This window comes from Lonchura striata, chromosome 3, assembly GCF_050655825.1.
Source record: "Lonchura striata isolate lonStrDom1 chromosome 3, ASM5065582v1, whole genome shotgun sequence".
NCBI classification, from domain to species: domain Eukaryota; kingdom Metazoa; phylum Chordata; class Aves; order Passeriformes; family Estrildidae; genus Lonchura; species Lonchura striata.
In genome coordinates this window covers 61,079,584-61,098,350 of record NC_140705.1, presented here as the reverse complement: position 1 = coordinate 61,098,350, position 18,767 = coordinate 61,079,584, and the positions used below count along the sequence as shown (strand labels likewise).

Below are 18,767 nucleotides of genomic sequence, written 5' to 3'. Positions count from 1 at the left end.
TCTGCAGGGATGCTGTGCCTTGTGCAACCTTCCGGCTTTGCGGGGGAGAGGGCACCCTGTTACACAAAACAGAAGTGGCGGTGTGGGTTACTCGGCTCTTTTTAACTGATTCTCTTATCCTTTTTTTCCCCTTTTTTTCCCCCGAGAGATGGCAATGGCGGGAGCATGAAGACACCCTGAGGGATGGGTGCATCCGCGCGCCCAACCCGCAAACCCACTTTGCTTTGCTCCTGTTCAAACACAAAATTTATGTTCACAGAGACCCAAAATCGCCGCCGGCGTCCCGGCGGGGCGGTCGGAGGAGAGGGGCGGCTCTTCCTCTGCAAACTTTCCCTGTCCCCTCCCTCGCCGCCTCTCTCCCTCCTCTTCTCTCCTCCCTGCCGTTCTCGGCTGCCCGTCGACGATGGCTGAAAGGCCAGGGAGCAGCGGGACAGCACCGCTGCCCGTCTGGTCCTTGCCCGGTCCCCGCGGCCGCTCCCAAAGCGACATCTCCTCCTTCTCCTTCTCCCGCAGGACCTGCCTGCTGCGGTCCAACGTGGGCGGCTCAGGTAAGGGGGAGGGAGGGAAGGGTCCTTGTGTCCGAGACCTCAGAGCCGAGCTGAATTTGGGGATTTGGGGAAAGACATCCTCGCCGATAGCCCGTTCTGCTCTCCCAGACGTAGGACTTGTCTTCTCTCGGTGGCCAGCGGTGTGGATTTCTGGGGTACGTGGTGCTTGATCTTCTCCTTGATAAGATGTTTGGAGAGTTCCAGGTTTTTATACCCATGTTCACACAAATGTATGAATGAATCCTGGTAGCATTGTGGCTGCACACCCATTTGCCAAAGCATCTCTGACTGCAAGGGCAGAAAATTGCCAGGAAAACTTCAGGGTGTATTGAAAGGACATCAAAACCCCTCATTTTGCTGCTTCACACATTACGTTTCAACTTCGTGTCAGAATTTTATCTCGTTCCCTTGTATCTGCTTTGGGATTTTAATAAGTGAGAAAAGCCAATGTGTAAGTCAGAATCTCACCATCTTCCCTCAGGAGTCAATCCCTGTAAGTGCACACTGGATGACTGGGGGTGGAAGCTGGCCCTTTGGGACAGAGTAGGCTTCCTGCAGGATTTGGAGAAGCTTTGCTGTATAAAATGAGAGGAAGTAAGGGTCCTAGTTTACAGTGCAGAGACTTGAAAGTTGCCAGAGTGGCTGGGCTGTGCTTTACTCAGTCTGTTTCCTGAGGTAGGGCACTAAGGAAAATGAAATTCTGGTCTCCATAGGGCTTGAGCACATTTTGAAAATGTGTGCTTGCCCAGTTGCAAATCAGCCCTGCTCTGTTGATTAGAAGAAGTCTGTAGGCACACACACCCAGCGATGCTGGTATTTTGGATGCGCTCACGCACTGCTGCACAGAGGTACCCATGAAACACCACCAGGGAAGCTCCGGAGTGCACTGAGGGACCTCGTCTGCTGCAGCACAGGACAGTGCAGTGTGTGGTTGGGCCTGCAATGGACCACAATGTTCTCTTATGTTTGTTCCTTAGGGAATCTTAAGATGAAGCAGAACATTTGCTTGGAGGAGATCAAGTATACAGCTATGCCTGCCTGATGAAGAGAGAGGGAAAACTTGCTTAGTCACATAGGAGCAAGTAGATTCAGCTTATGGGGCCAGAGGCCGCTAGCAAAAACAACTCTCTGCCATTTTCTGTATGATTTTCTGGTCTACCTTTTTCTGTGCCTGCTTAAAAGTTATGGTGAAGGACATTTGGAATAGGGAGGAGGGAGGAGGTTCTAGTGCTTCAGAAAGGACTACTTTTAGGTGTAAGGTGTATTTCAGCATTGCCTGGAGAGTGCTGCATGAGCAATGCCCTGTGACTGGATGAGTACACCCCTGGATCCAGAGAGATCCCCACAGAGGGATCACCATAAAGGCTGACAAGATTGAGACCGTATCAGTGTAGACCATATCAATGTGTTGGTTTGTGGCTTAAGTACAAAGACTACTGACAATGAGCTGCGTTCATTATGAGAGACGGGCAAATCTAGTGGAGGTAAAATGACTGTTTTCAAAGATATGTTGTTATTTGTAGTTCTTACACATGATATTTTAGCATTCTTATTGCCTGACTTGATTTTTTGTTTTAATTTTGAGAATGTGCTTCCTGCCAGTAAGGAACAAGTGTTGCTTTCTTTCTATTTTTTTTTTTTTTTGGTCATATTTTCTTTAATTGTGTATTTTCTTCCTTGCTGCTTCCTGTATCTTTCTTTCCAGTTGCGCACTGGACACAACAAAAACACTTAAATATGGCCACACAACTGTCTTCAAAAAGGAAAGTATGCATTAAAGATGCAAAGCTGTTTAATTTTTAATATGGTAGTAAGAGAATTGGTTTTATACTGAGGTGCAATTAAAATAACCTGCTTTTTCATTCCCCTACTAACCTGGAGAACAGCTGTAATGGGGACAGAAATGTGAAGAAACATGAGTCATTATTTTTGCTTCTACCTTTTTCTCTAGCCATATCATTTGATTAAAGTAGGTGACTCATTTACATCAGATGTTACCTGTACTCCAACAGCTGGGTGTATAGAAGAACAATTTGCATTTTAAATAACCTGCAAAATGCTTGCTTTATGCCTGTTCTGTGACTGAGTCACTTGCAACTGTTGTCAGCTTCTGTTGCATGTTTGTTTCTATTTTCTAGAATGTGACTTGAGTTGTGCTGAGAAGATGTTGTCTCCTCATACTCCTTCAGTGATGGGTTGGTACCCCTGTAGAGGTTCACACTGTCATTTATTTTACCACCTCCTGATCCACCATTCTCAATGCAGGATCTATTAAAAGGCAATACTTTTAGAGACTCTTCTAACTAGGGGAAATATAATGGCTTTTTTAAAAGCAGCTTTGGCAGTAGTTCATAAAATGCATCTGTTTATTATTCTAGGTCAGTACTGTATGTATCTTGATAGTGCTGTGAGGCTGGTCGGGTGGTCCCCATGTTTATGCTGTCTATGCTTTCTTAGCCCCACTCCTTCTGCTGTTTTTATACACTGACAGAAGCAACTTCCTGGTATCACTTCACAGCATCTCACTTCATTAGCTGCCATCCAGTATGTGAGGACAATATATTTTCAGGATTTTCTTCTTAAAGCTGACCTTTTCTTTTAGTGCTAGTGGTAGAAGATGACTTCATTTCCCTTTCTGGCTACACCTCCATCCACTGTTTTGTCAGGCCTTTCTATTTGTGGTAAGCTCCTAGGAGGGATAAAGTAATACTCATCACGAGCATGGGTGGCATGATCAAGAATTTTGATTTAGAGAAAAAGTGTAATGTTAGCAAAGTTCCAAACCTCTGTGGCAGACATAGCTTGTGCATCACTTCAACGTTGTGGTATGCCCCAGCTGACAATTGGCTGGTTTGTCAGAACATCTGAAGGAGATGAGTGAAGAAAAACATACTCTTCTAAAATTTCAGGCCAACACCAGAGCCACTTGCAGAAAGCTGCTTGAATTATGCACCTTTAAACAGTCTTCCATGTTTAGTGACTAGATTTAAACCCACCTTAAAGGTGGATAAAGTTAGTCGAGTTTCTTAATATGTCCAACACAGATGGGGACGGAACTGCAATTGGAAAAAAAAGACCCTATTCAAATGATTTCCCAGAACTCATCCAAAACCTAGATTTGGTGGTTATGGGGCTGAAGGTTGCTCTCAGCACGAGCTGTGGGTCCTGGGTTGCAGGGTGGAAGAGGTGCTGTTTCACATCACATCTGATGGCAAAGCAGTGGCAGTGGTTCTCTTTGTGACAGCCCTCAGGCACCAATCTCCACTGCTACGGTGCCTGCTCTTTATCTGCATTTATCTGCATGTCCGTGCAGACAGTTTCCAGTTTGCTCTCTTTTTAGTGTTGTGGGTTTTATTGTACACCCTTGCACTTTGTTCCGAAGGTGGCGAGGTCTGTGGTGAGGTACGTCTTGGTGAAAAGGGAACTTTACTGCTCAGATCAGAAGTCAGAAAACCACCCATCTCTCTGCTCTGGGATTGATGCTTTCATATTGTTGCAGTTTCTCTTGAGGTCTCACTCTCTGGCAGCAAGATAATTTGTTCCATTAGTAAGAAATGCGCCTTTCAGGTGGAGAGGTGATCTCGTCCCACATCTTTCCATTTCTTTCATGGGGTTCTTTGAGCTCTTCTGATGACAGACAAAAAAAACCTACCTAAGAATTCAGACAGCAATTCATCAGTATCTTAGGCTATAGCCCAGATGTTGGGTTAAAGAAGAAAATTAAAGCCTGAATGTAAATGGCAGTCCTGTCTCAAAACTTGTACATCCCAGGACGATTTGGGGTATTTTTGTGGGTTAATTTATTAAAAATGATAATGATCTATGGCATCTATGATGCCATCTGCTGCTGACTCCAAATTAGAGTGAGTGAAAACATTGCTTAAAAATCCCCAGTAAGTGAAGAAATGGGTAAGTTTTCTTGTAGTGATCAGAGCATCAAAATGGCTGATACTATATGAGAAGAAAATTTATGATTTTTGACTTACTTAAGTTTTTCATGATTAGATCTCCCACTTTGCAAGCTTAACAAATGTCAGATTCTCTTTTTATTGAAAAAAAATTCTCTGGTTGATGCAAAGGACACATTTTTGACAGCCGAAGGTATGAGAATCTAGAAAGGGTAAAACCCAGAATATGCTCTAGTCATTTACCTGATTGTCTGGGAGCATGGAATCTAGGGAAAAAGGCCAATTTTGGGTGGATAGATAGGTAGCTGTTAACATGTGCCTGTATTTCCTTCTGGACTTGTATTTCCCCAAATAACTACAGATTCCAGTTTCCATATACACAAAGAAAGAGCCCTACCAAGCTCTCTGGGAGCTAGGAAAAGGTTGTTTTTCAGTCCTAAGATAGGGTTGATGAGGGAGAATATTCATGCTGTGAGAGAACACAATAAAAGCAGCTGATTTTAAGACATTTTATGAAAATATGGGAGTTATGAGAAAACATGATTCTCCATCATATTAGGTAGGACTTGTTTACAGCATAAATTGAAGTACAGAATTTTGCAAGAAGGCCAAGGCAGACAAGTTTTGGTAGAAATCAATAGTAGAAGTTAAGACAAATAATAATTTTGGGGTATTTAGAAACTCAACTCATCCTGACTAGGACATTTCCAAGAGTTAGTGCATCCTGTCCTAAGTTCACATTAATATTTTTGCATCAATTTTAAAATTTAAACAATCAGGAAGAGGCAGCAAGCATAACCAAATGCAATTTGACTCATGCTTATAGAATTGAAGAAGCTACTTTGTAATCATCTATTTAGGCCATCATCTTGTAATGTTAAATCCCATTCTGGTTAACCTTACATGTAACTTGTAGTTTCAGAACAATGCTGAGGAAAAAAATAGGAACCATTTGTACTGCATACCCTGACAAAGTGCAACTCTTCCTGATAAATAGGTCAGTTTATAAATTAGATGGGCATATAGAGAAGAAGCATGTGTCAGAATACAGTCAGCCTTTTCTAATATGAGTTTATACCAAAATATGCAAAAATAAGAAGCTGCTTGTTTTATGCTGGACTAAAAGACATTATTCCCCACCAACTCTTGCAGAATTACTGGAGTAGGTTCTTCTTATTAGCCCAGCCTGATTAAGCATGAAAGGGGAAACCCTGGGAATACCATGGTTTACAAATATAAACCATGTGTTCTACATGCCATTTACACATGGCACAGTTTCTTTTACAATAATATATTCAGACTTGGGCTTGGGCTTGAAAAAAATAATTACATGTGATGATAATCTTCATGGTTGGCTAAGTAGAAATTTAACTCCAAACAACTGCAGCAGAGTATTTAATACATGTTTTGCAGCAGCTAGACCAGTAGCTGATGGTGAGATCTGCTCAGTGGTTTGTTTCTGAGTGTGTTTTAGTTTCTCAAGGCCCTTTGGCATTTAGCACTTCCTGCTGCTCTGTGGCTCCTAGCAAGTAACCACTTAATATCAGACCACATGTCAAGTATGAAGGCTGAAAACTGATTCAAAGAATAGCTGAAGAAAAATTATTCTTCTTCTCTTAGTGAATGTAAGCAACTTCTTCCAAAAAAGCTTTTTTGTTGGTTGTAAAAACTAAATGTTTCATTAGCCAAATCCTTCATTAGCAAAAATAGTTTATCTTTCTTTCCCACCCCACTCCTGTATGTCCTTCTCTTTTTGCTATTGTTTTCTAAAAAAGCAGGCCCAATTTAGGGTCAAAAGGTTGGGGAGAATTAGCAGGTTTTTTAAAGGTTTGTGAAGAATTTAGATGTTTTTAAAAAATTATTTAGGCTTTTTGAAATCAGAATATTTCCAGTGCCAGAAATCCTGTAAGATTTCAGCTTTCAATAACACCAGTACTAGTTATGTTTCTGAATTTTCACTAACTCTCATTGAATGTGCTTTATCATAAAGCAAACATATTTTTAGTGTTAATCTTTTATTTTTCTTCCTTTTCCCCTAGCATTTTACCTAGCATGTTGCTGCTTTTAACAAATGCAGAAATTGGTTTTCCTCAGGTACAAACTGAGTGGCACAAAAGGAAAAATATCCAGAAGGAAATAGAAAATCCTGACTTCAGTGTTCTGAGTTCATTCACTTCTCACTTTATCTTCAAAATTGTCAGTCTTAAACCCTACCACAACAAGGGTTACCCTTGCTCTTTATTCATGTGGAAAGCAGTGTGATCTTCCTGAAATGCAAGCAGAGTTTGTAGGCAGTCAACACTTCCCTTGGTGGTGAGCTGAGAAAACTTGTTCCCCATCGTGAGGTTTTGAAGATGGTGTGTTGTACAAATTCTGTTTGTGCCTTAGATGTTGTCATGATTTTTGAGTTTTGAAACAGTGAAATATTAGTAAATTTTATCAGTATCAAGGATTTAGTATAATGGGCTCAGAGGTGTTGGCTCTGCTTGAATGCAGCCTGAAGCTGCAAAGCCGCTGTGCTTCACAAGCCGGCCACGCTCTCAGGTGGACAGAGTGCTCCACAGAGGAGCTAAAGGGCAGCTGCAACCACTGCATCCTTTGCTGATGAGACACTTTTCTACCCTCTTCCATTTCTCTCATGATTCATACATGCTTCTGACACATCCTGCATTGCCCTTCACATTTCTCACACTTGGCTCTGTTCAGAGAAATACAGGAGCTAACAGAGCGGGGCTGGGAGGGAAATGTGGAAGAGGAAGCCTTCAGCCACAGATGGCAGCATGGTGACACTTCACATGAGATGAAACAATTTAAAACTATTCAAAATAATTATAATATATTTAATATATTTTTTCAGACAATGTAGCATTTAACAGTTATTTTGAATTAAATGTTTTGTAGCTTGGCCCACATTTTCTAATGTTTGCACAATTTACAGTATCCAGAGAAAATTTGTTTAGAGAGAGTGGACTCCCATTAAAATCAGTTGCTTTTTGTTTCCCTTTGACTTCAGGCATGGTTTGAGCCTCACACACAAATTGTGGTGGCTCCCACTTGGGAATTTGCCCAGTTGCACAGCACCACATACTATTTCTCCTAGATGGATTCATCAGTCATTAGCTCTGTTTTGGCACATTTACCAGGTTGTTCCTAACTAAACTATACTGGAAATAAGAGTCTTTCTTCCTTTCTTCCTTTCACCTTATGCCCAGTTTTTCACTCCCCTCTAACTTAATTTCTGCATTCTCCATAGCTTCCAGTTAATGTAGTTTATATTGTGTTGATAGCCTACACATCACTTTAGGTGATCCTCTGTCAAGGTCTGGTTAGGTACATGTGAGGTTGTTGTATCCAGCCCATCCGTGTCTAATGCACTGATATGTGAAGGGACTAGGAACCTCAAATTAATGACATTAAGTGTATAAAATAATAATGCAATAGCCTGCAATTAATAACATCAAGTAAATAAACAGTAAGTTTATTTTCTGTCACAGAGAGATAAAGGTCAGAATTTGTACGGGCCAAGCAGAGATTCCTTCAGTGTTAAGAATTCATTGGGAAAGGGTAAAAGATCTCCTAAAAGCTCTAAAAGGAAGGGTTGCTGAGTATTAGGAATTAAGGAGAAGTGCTTCACAGTCTTTCTAAGATAAAGCTCAGCACAGTGGCAAGGATCAGAAAACGTGAACTCTGGCATCATCCTTACTTTAAATAAAGTTATTAAGTTAGCCTAAGTTTCTTTGAGTACAGTTTTTTCCTGATAAAATAAGAGTTTTGTGAAAATCAACTTTTTTTCTGTAGAAATTATTCTGATTTCAGGCATATTTCTTAATTTTCAGGAGAAATATCTGACAAAAAATTTGAAAATGGTAAATTGTCACTTCAAAAAATTAACGGAGGTTTCTGTAACTTCTCACGATACAGATTTTCAGAGTAAGGTTTTTTCTTCTAGTTTGGGGATCAGGAAGCAGAATTAAAGCAGCAGAGGAGTGCCAGAATTTCCCTACCACAGAAATGTGATTCCCCTAAGGGATCCTGTCCATCATGTGTACACCATTCCAAGGCAAGGGTTAACCACTGCCAGATTCCTTTACAAATTATTGGACATCAAAAGGTTCAAATGCCTTCTTGACAGAATAAGGATTTTGAATACATCATAGGACCGGACTGTAAAGAGCATGTTGAGCAAAGCTCTCCCTCCAGAGTGTGTGTGTTTGTGGGAGGATGGATTGTGAGAGAATAGAGATAGTGCTGAAGGCAATCTCGACCCTGAGGAGTTGCAGCTGTCCTAATTACCAAAGGGTAGGAACAGCCTGCCCTTAATAGGTCACAGCTGTGTCGAATGAGATGGGTGTTAGAAGAGAGTGGATTAGCTGCTCGAGGCAGAGTTGGATGGTTGTGTTCCTGTGAGGAGTAAGGGCCGGGTGGTTGTGCTAGGAACAGCAAGGGTTAGTATGTGCTGCAGGGGACAGGAGGGAGTCAGCCAGCCGTGCAGAAGGAAGAGAAAAGGAGTCAGTGTTGTGAGGAGCTGCCCCTGAGAACTCACAGAGAGAAGGTATGGAAGTTTTACAATAAGATGATAAACCAACAGTGATGCCAAGCACTGACACCAATAATTGGAGGCCCGTAAGGGGATGAATTCCAACATATGTTTGCTTTTCTTGGTTTTGGGGTAGGATGACAGCTTTTAACGTATATCTGTGACTAATACACACATTACTGAAGAAAATTACAGCCACTAAGTAGAATTGGTATCGAGGTATTGTTTTGCATCATCTACAGGCACAGTAAAGAGGGGTTGTGGTGCATTTGCAATTGAATGTGCCCTAATTGCAGACCTTCATTGTGTTCAAACACAGGCAGCTATATTTAAACTTTATGAGTGAAAGGATAATTAGCAGTCATCTGCTTGCCACTTTTTAATTTAAACCCTCTCTTGCCCAGTGTCAGGGCGGACAGTAAATGTTGTGGTTTAAGCCACCAATGAAACTGTGACTTTTTTATCTGAAAAAAGATTATTGATACCAAGGCGCAGCACAAAAAGGCAGAGTCTTGCAAGACATAATTCTGATTTTTATTCTGATTTAAAGCAGTTTTGGCAAGCTCAGAAGAATTGGATTTGAAATATGTTATTTTGCTTAGACAGCCAGAGCCAGAGTAATTGATCAGGGACTAGAGGACATCCCAAACCATGATAAGAACTGCTCCAGTTCCAAGGATGAAGCATGGCAAAGCTGCCTTTGTTACACAAGTTTATGGTACCTCTGTCTGTGTTTCTGAGTAGACTCTCACTCTATATCCTTAGTAGTGAGCCAAGAGAGAGAATTACACCTCTCCAAGATCATGGCATCTTTCTTCCAGCTGTCTGACTTTTGAGTTCATAGCATTTTTTAAAAAATCATGGTGCCTTCCTGCAAACAAAACTGAGTGGCAAATTTCACATCATGTTAATTTTAGTGAATAGCAAATATAAACAAGTCTGCCAGCTATTTAAGTATTTGGAGACAAATCTGCTATGAATTTTGCCTTTCTTTAGAAGTTGAGATAAACAATGGCATTTGATCTACAAATAGCAAAAATCATTTTGGGAAAAGACTTTAAAAAAAAAAATGATGCAGTCATTTCCAGTGCTTTCTCATAATTAGCTGGTCATCTTAGGATTTGTCAAATGAGATCTTCTTAAAGCAAACTGGTGAATATGTGTGCAATTTTGTAGGTGATTTCAGCTGGCAAGCCAGCAGTCTCTCTGGGGTGCAGGATGTTTATCGCTGGCCACAGGGTAAATGAGGGCATTGTACACACTCCTGCATTCAGTGGTCTGCCTGAAAGGAACTCTGCAGGCTGCACCCTTGCAGTGCAGCACTTGCCAGGCCTGGCGGGAATGAGCAGAGCGAATGACTTCCTTTCAGCTATATGGGCAAAAGACTTCAGGATTTTGGATGTGCTGCTGCCTGCCCCTTTTTTGGCTCTGTATCAAATAACTGTCCTGATGATCACTAGACCTTGTAAGAAAGCTTCCCCCCCTTGAAATTTCCATGGGGTTTTTTTGGTTTTTTGTTGGTTTGTTGGTTTGTTGGTTTGTTTTGGTTTTTTTTTTTTTTGCCCTTCACTCAGTGCCAGGTGGCTCCACAGGTTTGCCTCTCCTTGGCTGAAGGAAGATAGTACACCCAGTAATTGCCTAACAGCAGCTAAGGCATTACTTTGAAATCACTTTTAATTTAAGCTGGATAAAGTCAAATGCAACCAAAGCACTTCTTTTTATAATTTTTAAAACAACTCACTTGCTGGTCTTTTAAAAAGAGAAAGAAAACATCACAGACAGAGTGAGTGCTGGCAAGACATGTGTAACCAGTCTGCTAAATACAGGGGGGAAGCAGCCCATCAGACTTTACCTTGGTGTCAGCAGTTTAAAGATTTTCCATGCTTCTTTTCCTATGTGTTCTATGAAGTTTGTAATAATGTTGTCTGTTCTGGATGGCTTTGCATTTCAGTAGAAATTTGTAATTTATTGAGATTTTAAATTATGTCTTGCTGGCAACATAGAAGTTGTTATCCCATAAATTTCTGGTGAGTCAAAGTAACTCAGTGGTGTGCACAGTTTTTGCAACTTTATTGTGTTATTATATAAACCCTATGGGGAAAAAGATATTTGTTCCACTCATGATAGGCCAAGATTGGAAAAGCACTGTAAGCACAGGAGGGATGTCTAAAATTTCTTGGGAGTGAGATTTATTGGGCTGGGGAATGGCCTCCCAGAAGGAACAGTGAAAGTTGCTCTCTCTTAAGTGCTGGAAGCACTTAAAACTAGAGCTGGAAACATACTACAAAGTAAGTGAAAGTAAACTTTTTGCAGCAATAACGAGTAGGGTCTTTGGCAGTCATGAGTGTTTGGATTTTTTTGTTTGGTTTTTTATTGCTGTGTTTAGGCTCAGGGATGACAGCAGAGGGATAGAGGACTGAGTATACAATCCATCCATCTGGCAGACTCGCTGGGCAAAGGAAATAAAGATGGTTCTTGCTTTGTTAGTGGATAGAAGAGCCACATCCATGACCCACACTCAGTGGCAGGGTGTTCTCTCTACCTCCTTTAAAAGCAGACAGAAGTGAAAGAGATGGAAAGGAATTCTCTCAAGCAGCAAATAAATAACTGACAATTGGATAAGCAAAATGAAAGGGCAAAGCCAAATCTGCTCTTAGTATTTTGATGAGTTTTGTTTCACACAGTTTTATCCTAAGCATAAGATAAATATATATTTAGATTACTTTGTTTGAATATTTAGAATATTTAGATGAATTCCAGGCAATGGGGTTTTGCCAGTGAGAAGTACTTTAAATAAACAAGCTTAGTCTGCTTTCAAAGACCATCACCTTCTTTAAAGATATCAAAGAGATTTTAATTCAGGCACCAATTAATGAAGTGAATTCTAATATTTATTAGAACTCCACACTTCTGCTTCAATGAACTTCTCTCAGTTATATATGACCCACAGAGAAAATAAGCTCCAGAAAACTAAACTTCATGCATATAATGTATGAAAAGATATTTGATCCAAAATATTTTCATGCAAATATTGATTATCATAATAAAAGGAGAGAGGGGGAAAGTCCAGAAAGAACTCTGCAAAAGGCAGTATGCATCTCTCTCAGACTCAGAATAAGATCCTTCAAATTATGCACATTTCTAAGGAGGACTGGATTTAAAAAAAATACATTCAAATGATATCCAAGTTAATAATTTTACATGTCAATAACAGCTATCAAAATATGCGCACTTTGCAGTAGTCTGTGCTTCATTTGTTAATGTGAGCTTAATCTATTAGAGTTGTAAGAGTGACCTTTTTTTCAGCAATTTGGGATTCCTGTAAAAGTGAGTTGGCCAATCTCATAATTATACCAGGGAAAAATCAGAAGCCAAATTCAATGATATTTGGTAGATGCCAGATATCTGGGGATGTCTAGTGAGATTTACTCTGGTGTTGAAGATTCCTGTAGGATAAAGACTGGTATGGTTCAAGGAACCAAAATTCCTTGTTTGTCTTTTAATGAAATACTTCTCCTCTGTTCCAGTCTGAGTGATGTAATGTCCCTAAGTGGATTTCTCTGAGCCCTGGAATTTCTATAATAGCACTGAACATTGGCTGGATCATGTGGATAGCAGGCACTGAAATAAATGCTGCTGCAGAACTGCAGGATGGTTTTATTAGTGTTTTGGGTTTTTTATGTAAAATTGCAATACAGATTCTTCTGCTGGGAATTCATGGCACACAAGGAAGAAGAGCACGTCAAGGGTGCTCTGTACATAGGCACTGCAGAGCTCTTAGGTATGATAACGTGTATGTATGAAAAAATAGCTACCCAGCTTCAGTTCAGTCCGGTTCATTTAAGTGATGTTTTTCTAAATGACTGAAATATGAACATCAGACTGGTGGGGCCTTACTTTCTCTGCTAGAAAATACAGGTACCCAGCCACAGGGAAGGTAGGAGCTGCTTGGTAGCTATTGAGTATCTCCAAGAGAATGCTGAAGAAGAGGGAAACAGGTTTCTGTCACTGCACTTTGAGATTGCCATGGAAGGAGAAGGGGCTGGGCACCCTTTTCCTTTCCCTCTTGAATCTATGCTGTCATCTTTCCCTCCCATTTCTATGATTTGAAGTAGTGTAATTAGATAATACAGACTTTTTGATCTCTCCACAAATGCACTGGCTTTGAGAACAGGAGGAGATGCAGTGTTTCCAGTAGACCAAGCATCCTTCAGTGGAGGATGCCACCCAGGCTAAGCCAGAGAGGTCCAGCCAAGCCATCACTGTGACTGCATCCCACCCAAGCTTCACTGTCAGGTGCTGTGCAGCCCCCTCTGAAATGCAGGAGTGCACTGCCAGTGGAGGCTACTGCCTCGTGACTTCATTGTGGCTTTCCAGTGCTTAACATTGTTTTGGTTTGGCTCTTACTGTCGCATTCTCAGTTGTGGATTTTTTTCCCTCCAGTGGCTGCTGGACTTCTTTGGTGTTGAAAACTTCTGAAAACACAATTTTCCCATGCCTGGGCATTCAGAGGTTTGGACAAAGAGGCAGAAAAACTACTGTTCTTTTTTTATTCCAAGAGAAGTTATAATATGCTTTCTATTGCATCTCCATGTTCCTGGAGGCTTGATTCATTATGTTGGCGCACTTGTGGTTGGCAGTGCAGCTATTGACTTCAAAGGGTCAAAGCAAAGGTTTGGGATGGAATGGATTGCTACAGCTTTTATCCCAGGAGGGCTTCTTTACAACACTTTATGAAGATGAGGTGACCTGAAGTTAAATATCATAATTCTGTAGAAGGCAAAAGTCCCTTTGGGAGCAGACTGGCATTTTTCACTTCCAGCCTCTTAAGAAAATCCTGATGTAAGCAGGGATCAGATGCATTAACAGGGATGAGATGCATTAACAGGTTTTCTGATTGGCCAGGGTCAATAAGGATCAAAATAAATGTAAGATTGTTTTCCAAAGGAAATGAGACAAAGAACAAGTACAAATCCTCTACAGCAAATCCATAGGATGTAAAAATACACAACAGCTTCTACCTTTATCCTGTGAAAGCCCTATGAAGGTTCACTTGGTGATGTGGGAGTCTACAGGCAGCCAACCTTCAGAGAAGAGGATCTCCTCATGGGAGGAGAGCCCTGCTTCAGCTCCTTGTTACTCAGGTAAGGAGAGAAAGATGATGGGATTGTCCATGATTATCTGTGACTGACTTCCTCTGCTGCATGTGAGAGGGAGAGAGAAGTACACTAGCTTTTCTTCTCTGGTGTGAGCAGTATCATCTCCCTCCACACAACTAGGCCTTTTATTATAGTACCAAGATGAGTAGGAAGGGCCAGGAGAAATCAAGATGAAAAAGTACTGACTCATATAGCAAAGAAAAATTGAAATGGTTTAAAATGTGAAAGATCCCCATCAGAAACAGAAGAAATTACTTCACTGAAATTTTTGATACCTTTTTTTTTATGTTGGTCTTCCCTTATGTCCACAAACAGAGCAAATGATTTATATAGAAAAATCCATTGTTTTTGCTCTGCTTCTTTCACTTTATCTCCAACAAATGACCTTTTGGCTCAGCATCTTGGATTCTTGTTCAGTGGAAAATCTTTATTCTCCAGGTCTTTTGTATTATGATGTCCACCAAGTGTGGGAAAAGTAGGGATGTTCTTCATCTAGCAGCAATTACTGTAGGAGTCCATCTGTGGTGGCCAGCAGAGATGATGTGCTGGACCCTTACCAGCTCCAGTTCTGCTCTGCTATAGATACGAGAATGGTCCATAGACTGAGATTTTCCAACAGGTCTGTGGAGGAAGTGGAAAATATTGACAAAAAGCAGCAAATGACTGGGTTGGTGGCTTTAAACAATTTGTTTGCATTATAGTAATTACCTGAAAAAATAATCACCTATATGAGCAATCTTTTAATTCTTTCCCTGTGTAATGAAGGTGTAAGGCAATGGAGATTTCTTCTGCTATTGTTTGTGCTGTTTCCTGTTCTACAAGGCCAAACAGCTTCTGTGACCTTCCTGCTGGAGGATGGAAATAGAAAAATTTGGAAAAGCCAGGCTCTTTGGGTTTTGTGAGTATGGTTATGTTCATTGATATATGGTCAAAACAGAATATATTGCCCAGGTAGATTATACCTTATGCCTCCTGTTTTGTTACATCTTCCTTACTCTAGTAATTTTTGATAGGACTTCATGTCTAAGAGCACTCTTCATGTAATTACTGCAGCATCTTGCCTTATCACCACCCAAAAAGCTTCCCCTGAGTCCAGTCACACACCTGCATGCCTCACACCGTGCGCTCCCAAATTCCCCCTCTGCCTTCCGACCCATCCGCTGTGCCTCCCCTCATGTCTCACCTGCACAGCTCGGTGAGGTGCCTTCCCCTGCCGGCTGCCCTGCCAGGGGCTGCTGGGGAGCGGCTCTGGGTGCCCGGGAGGAGCTGCTGTGAGAGGCTGCTGCACTAGATGGAGCGCTGGTGATGCTGAGCTGCACAGCCTGCCTCTGCGCTGGGCTTTTGCCCGGATCCGGCACCTACCCGCAGTCAGGATCTGAAATATAGGCTTGTTTATAGGCAGTGATCTGCAGCAGATTGCCCTCAGCTGGTTTTGCCTGGTTTCTGCTCCTTCCCAGAGGAAGTCACATCTGGGTCTTCATTAATTTCAGTGCCTTAAGTGTCCTTAAAAGCACTTTAAAGCTAGAGTGGGATGGGATGGGGATGGTGTGTCAGCATTTTAAACTTCCTAATGCTCCCTTCTTCCCCCCCCCCCCCCCTTTTTTTTTTTAATCTATAAAATGTCTATTTAAAAAACACAAAATGTTACTATCCGCCTTTGCTCTCCCCTCAGCCAAGGTAATGCTGCAAGCTTGACATTATCAGTTGTGCTGGTGAAATTGGATCTCCCTGTCGTATCGATTGTGATGTACTTTGGTCAGGGCTTGTGAGTTCTGTATTGATCTGTCCAAGAAACTGCTGAGGAGCAGGGGAGCAAGGTCTGTTGTCTGTGTTGTTTGGAAACTAACAGAAGCTCTTATTTTTTTGCCAGCAGCCTGTTGCACACTTGACTATTGATCCTTTATGTAGGAATCTGGCTTTAATTAGTACCAGGTTTTCCAGTATTTGTGCAGAGTGCTTTGACCCTAGTCCACAGCCAGTTTGCAAAATCAGACTCTCAGTCTGAGTTGCACCTTTATTACGTAGTCTTCTGAGAAAGAAATCATTAAAATAATTGGATTAAAATTTCTCTGTGTGCTGAACCTGAAGTACTATTTTCTAAATCAAAAAATTGCATCTATATAAAATGTGTTCAGAAATATATTTTGGCCTTGATTAGCATCGTGCACTTAGGTACCCTGATGTCTTCCTGGCCTGGTAGGCATTTAGATTTGGTGTATGCAGCTCTAAGGGCAGATGCAGAATCCCCTGACTAGACTGAATGAGGCTGAAAATAGTCATTCCTTCTCCCAGCCTAGAAATTCCAGCATTGAAAAGACTTTCTCCAGAAGCCTAAAAGAGAGACATCAGTCATTCTTTCCAACCTCAAAACAGTTTTATGGAAGGAAAATTTTGTTTTCCTTTTTTCTTTTTTCAGTTTATTTTCTTTTATTCTTGGAAGAGAAGGGCATGGTAGATTTTTCTTTTAGAGTGTATTTCATGAAAAAAACCAACCCACAGTAAGGTTAAGTGGTTCATATACAGCTGATAAGTATCAAAGATATCGTCAAAGTTTTCATGTATACCAGTCCATCTGCAACAGAAATTTTTTTCTACATGAAACAATAAAGATTATAGATAGTAAATATATGACTAAAAGTAAGCTAAAGCAGTTTTCCCATGACATATCACCAAATGAAACATGAAAAGAGCACTCTTACTCACTTATCAAAACATTTCTCTGTTATTTATTCAATACTGCCTGAAATTATAATAAAAAGTGACTCAGTGAAAAATGACTGTGTCATTTGATAGAATGTAATCCATGTCAGTAAAATTACATTTCTAAGTCCTGGCCATCTCCCACATATACGTACAGGTGAATAAGGAGAGAGAGGGAGAGTCTTTAAAAAAAAAAAAAGCCTTTAAGTAGCTCTTCTTAACCAGGTCCCAGGTGAGTACAAGTCTTGAGCTGTCACACTCTTCCTGCTATGCCTGAGCATCCACTGCAGCATCTGCAAGACTAAGGAGCCAAAGCTCCTTCACTCCACAGCATCCAAAAGAAACTCTTGGTGTGTTTCAGCTCCAGTGGCTCAAGAATACCTAGGATTGCTGCGGGTTTTCTGAAGACTTTGGAGCAGGCTCTGTTTCTAGAGCAGGGTGGTAGAAATTCTTCCTTCCTGGACTCTGGGGGAGATTTCATGGTGTAATTCCATCTAGTCTTGAAATGTGTAATTGATCATATTCTTATGCCAGGATGAAAACCACAAGGGGTTTTATCCTTCTTTTTTTTTTTTTTTTTTTCCTTTTCTTTTTTGTTGTGTTTTTTTTTTTTTTTAATTTTGTGTGGGTTTTTTTTGTTGTTGCTGTTTTGGTTTGGGGATTGTTTGTTTTATTTAGGCTTTTTCATTGATTGGTTGATTGTTTGATCTGGGGTTTAAAATTAATTTTAAAATTATGCACTAATTTGGTTTGAATTCAGATAAAACATTGACCTAACATACAATTAAAGGGTGGTCTACTACATTGCTTGTTGCAACCTTAGAACAAATGTAATACCCAAATTCTTCCTTTTAGATTGACTATTTGGCCTACTTGCAAAGGGATTTGGACTTAAAAACCTGTGGGAGATATATAGCAGAGAATCTTCATGTTCTGACTAAGCACATTAATGTTTATCTATTTCAATCAACATTTCCTTTATAAAATATCAATGTAATTATTAAACTTGTATATATATTAAACTAGACCTGTCCTGTATTTGTGGACAGGTCTAGTTCAGAAATCAGTGTCATGGAAACATGGCCTAGATGTTATCTTCATGAAGTAAGAGTACAACAGTTTGATAAATTGTTCTCAAAAATGTGTCTGTAGTTTTCTGTCAGTCCAAAAAGGCATCTCCTGCTGGATCTTTCATGGGGCAATCCCTGGCCCAGCTTGTACTCCAGAAGAGTTGTGAGATTATGACTGCATGTGATTGTGCCATTTACCTACACTGCTAAACTGAATGCAAATTGGAGAAAGGAAATTGTTAAGAGATGGCACACCTGTGCTTTAAAATCATGATGGAAAATGAGGAATCAAGGAGGAACAATCTTCATTGTAATCCCATTGTCCAGGCTGGCCTCAGTAACAAAAAAAAAAAAAATACAATAGCATAAAATAGCTATCTCAAATTCATTATATTTTAATAATCAAACCACTCTTAATAAGGTAAATAAAAATATTTCAAATACTTTGTTGTCAGCTTCCTTGTATAGTAGTCTCTTTCTTATTGAAGGAAAGAAGCTTAAACTTCTCACCACCCTGCAATGCGAAGAGAAGGACAACATAGCTCTGAAATACTCAACCACCAGCTTTAGTGAGCTTTTTCTTCTTGCTCTCAAGAGGGCACCTTTCCCTGAAGTATCTAAATATGCTCTCCAGGCAAATTCAAGCATCATGTTCTTGATGAAATGTTGTTATATTTAGAAATAAATGAGGCAGGATGCATAATTTCCCTCCTTCCCCTTTGTTGGTGCTTTTATGGGAAGACTTGTGTTCAGAAGTTAATTGCAGCATCCCAAATTGTGCACAAAATAGGCACTGCAACTGCCAGTGGGTGCTATTGTACAGGGAAAAGAAAAGGAACAATGCC

General features: G+C 40.6%; 1 protein-coding gene across 4 annotated transcripts in view; it reads left to right on the top strand.

Moving 5' to 3' along the window:
- The first annotated feature begins 340 nt into the window (after positions 1-340).
- The window catches only part of PHACTR2 (phosphatase and actin regulator 2), a 134,230-nt gene continuing 115,803 nt past the window's right edge, over positions 341-18,767 (top strand). The window contains exon 1 of one of the 4 annotated variants that reach the window (XM_085576679.1): positions 341-548. In XM_085576679.1, coding sequence (XP_085432805.1) covers positions 404-548 — 145 coding nt within the window. In that variant the 5' untranslated portion in view covers positions 341-403. The remainder of the gene's footprint in view (positions 549-18,767) is intronic. The other 3 variants (XR_014954271.1, XM_021540414.3, XM_021540419.3) reach the window with 3 other exon arrangements.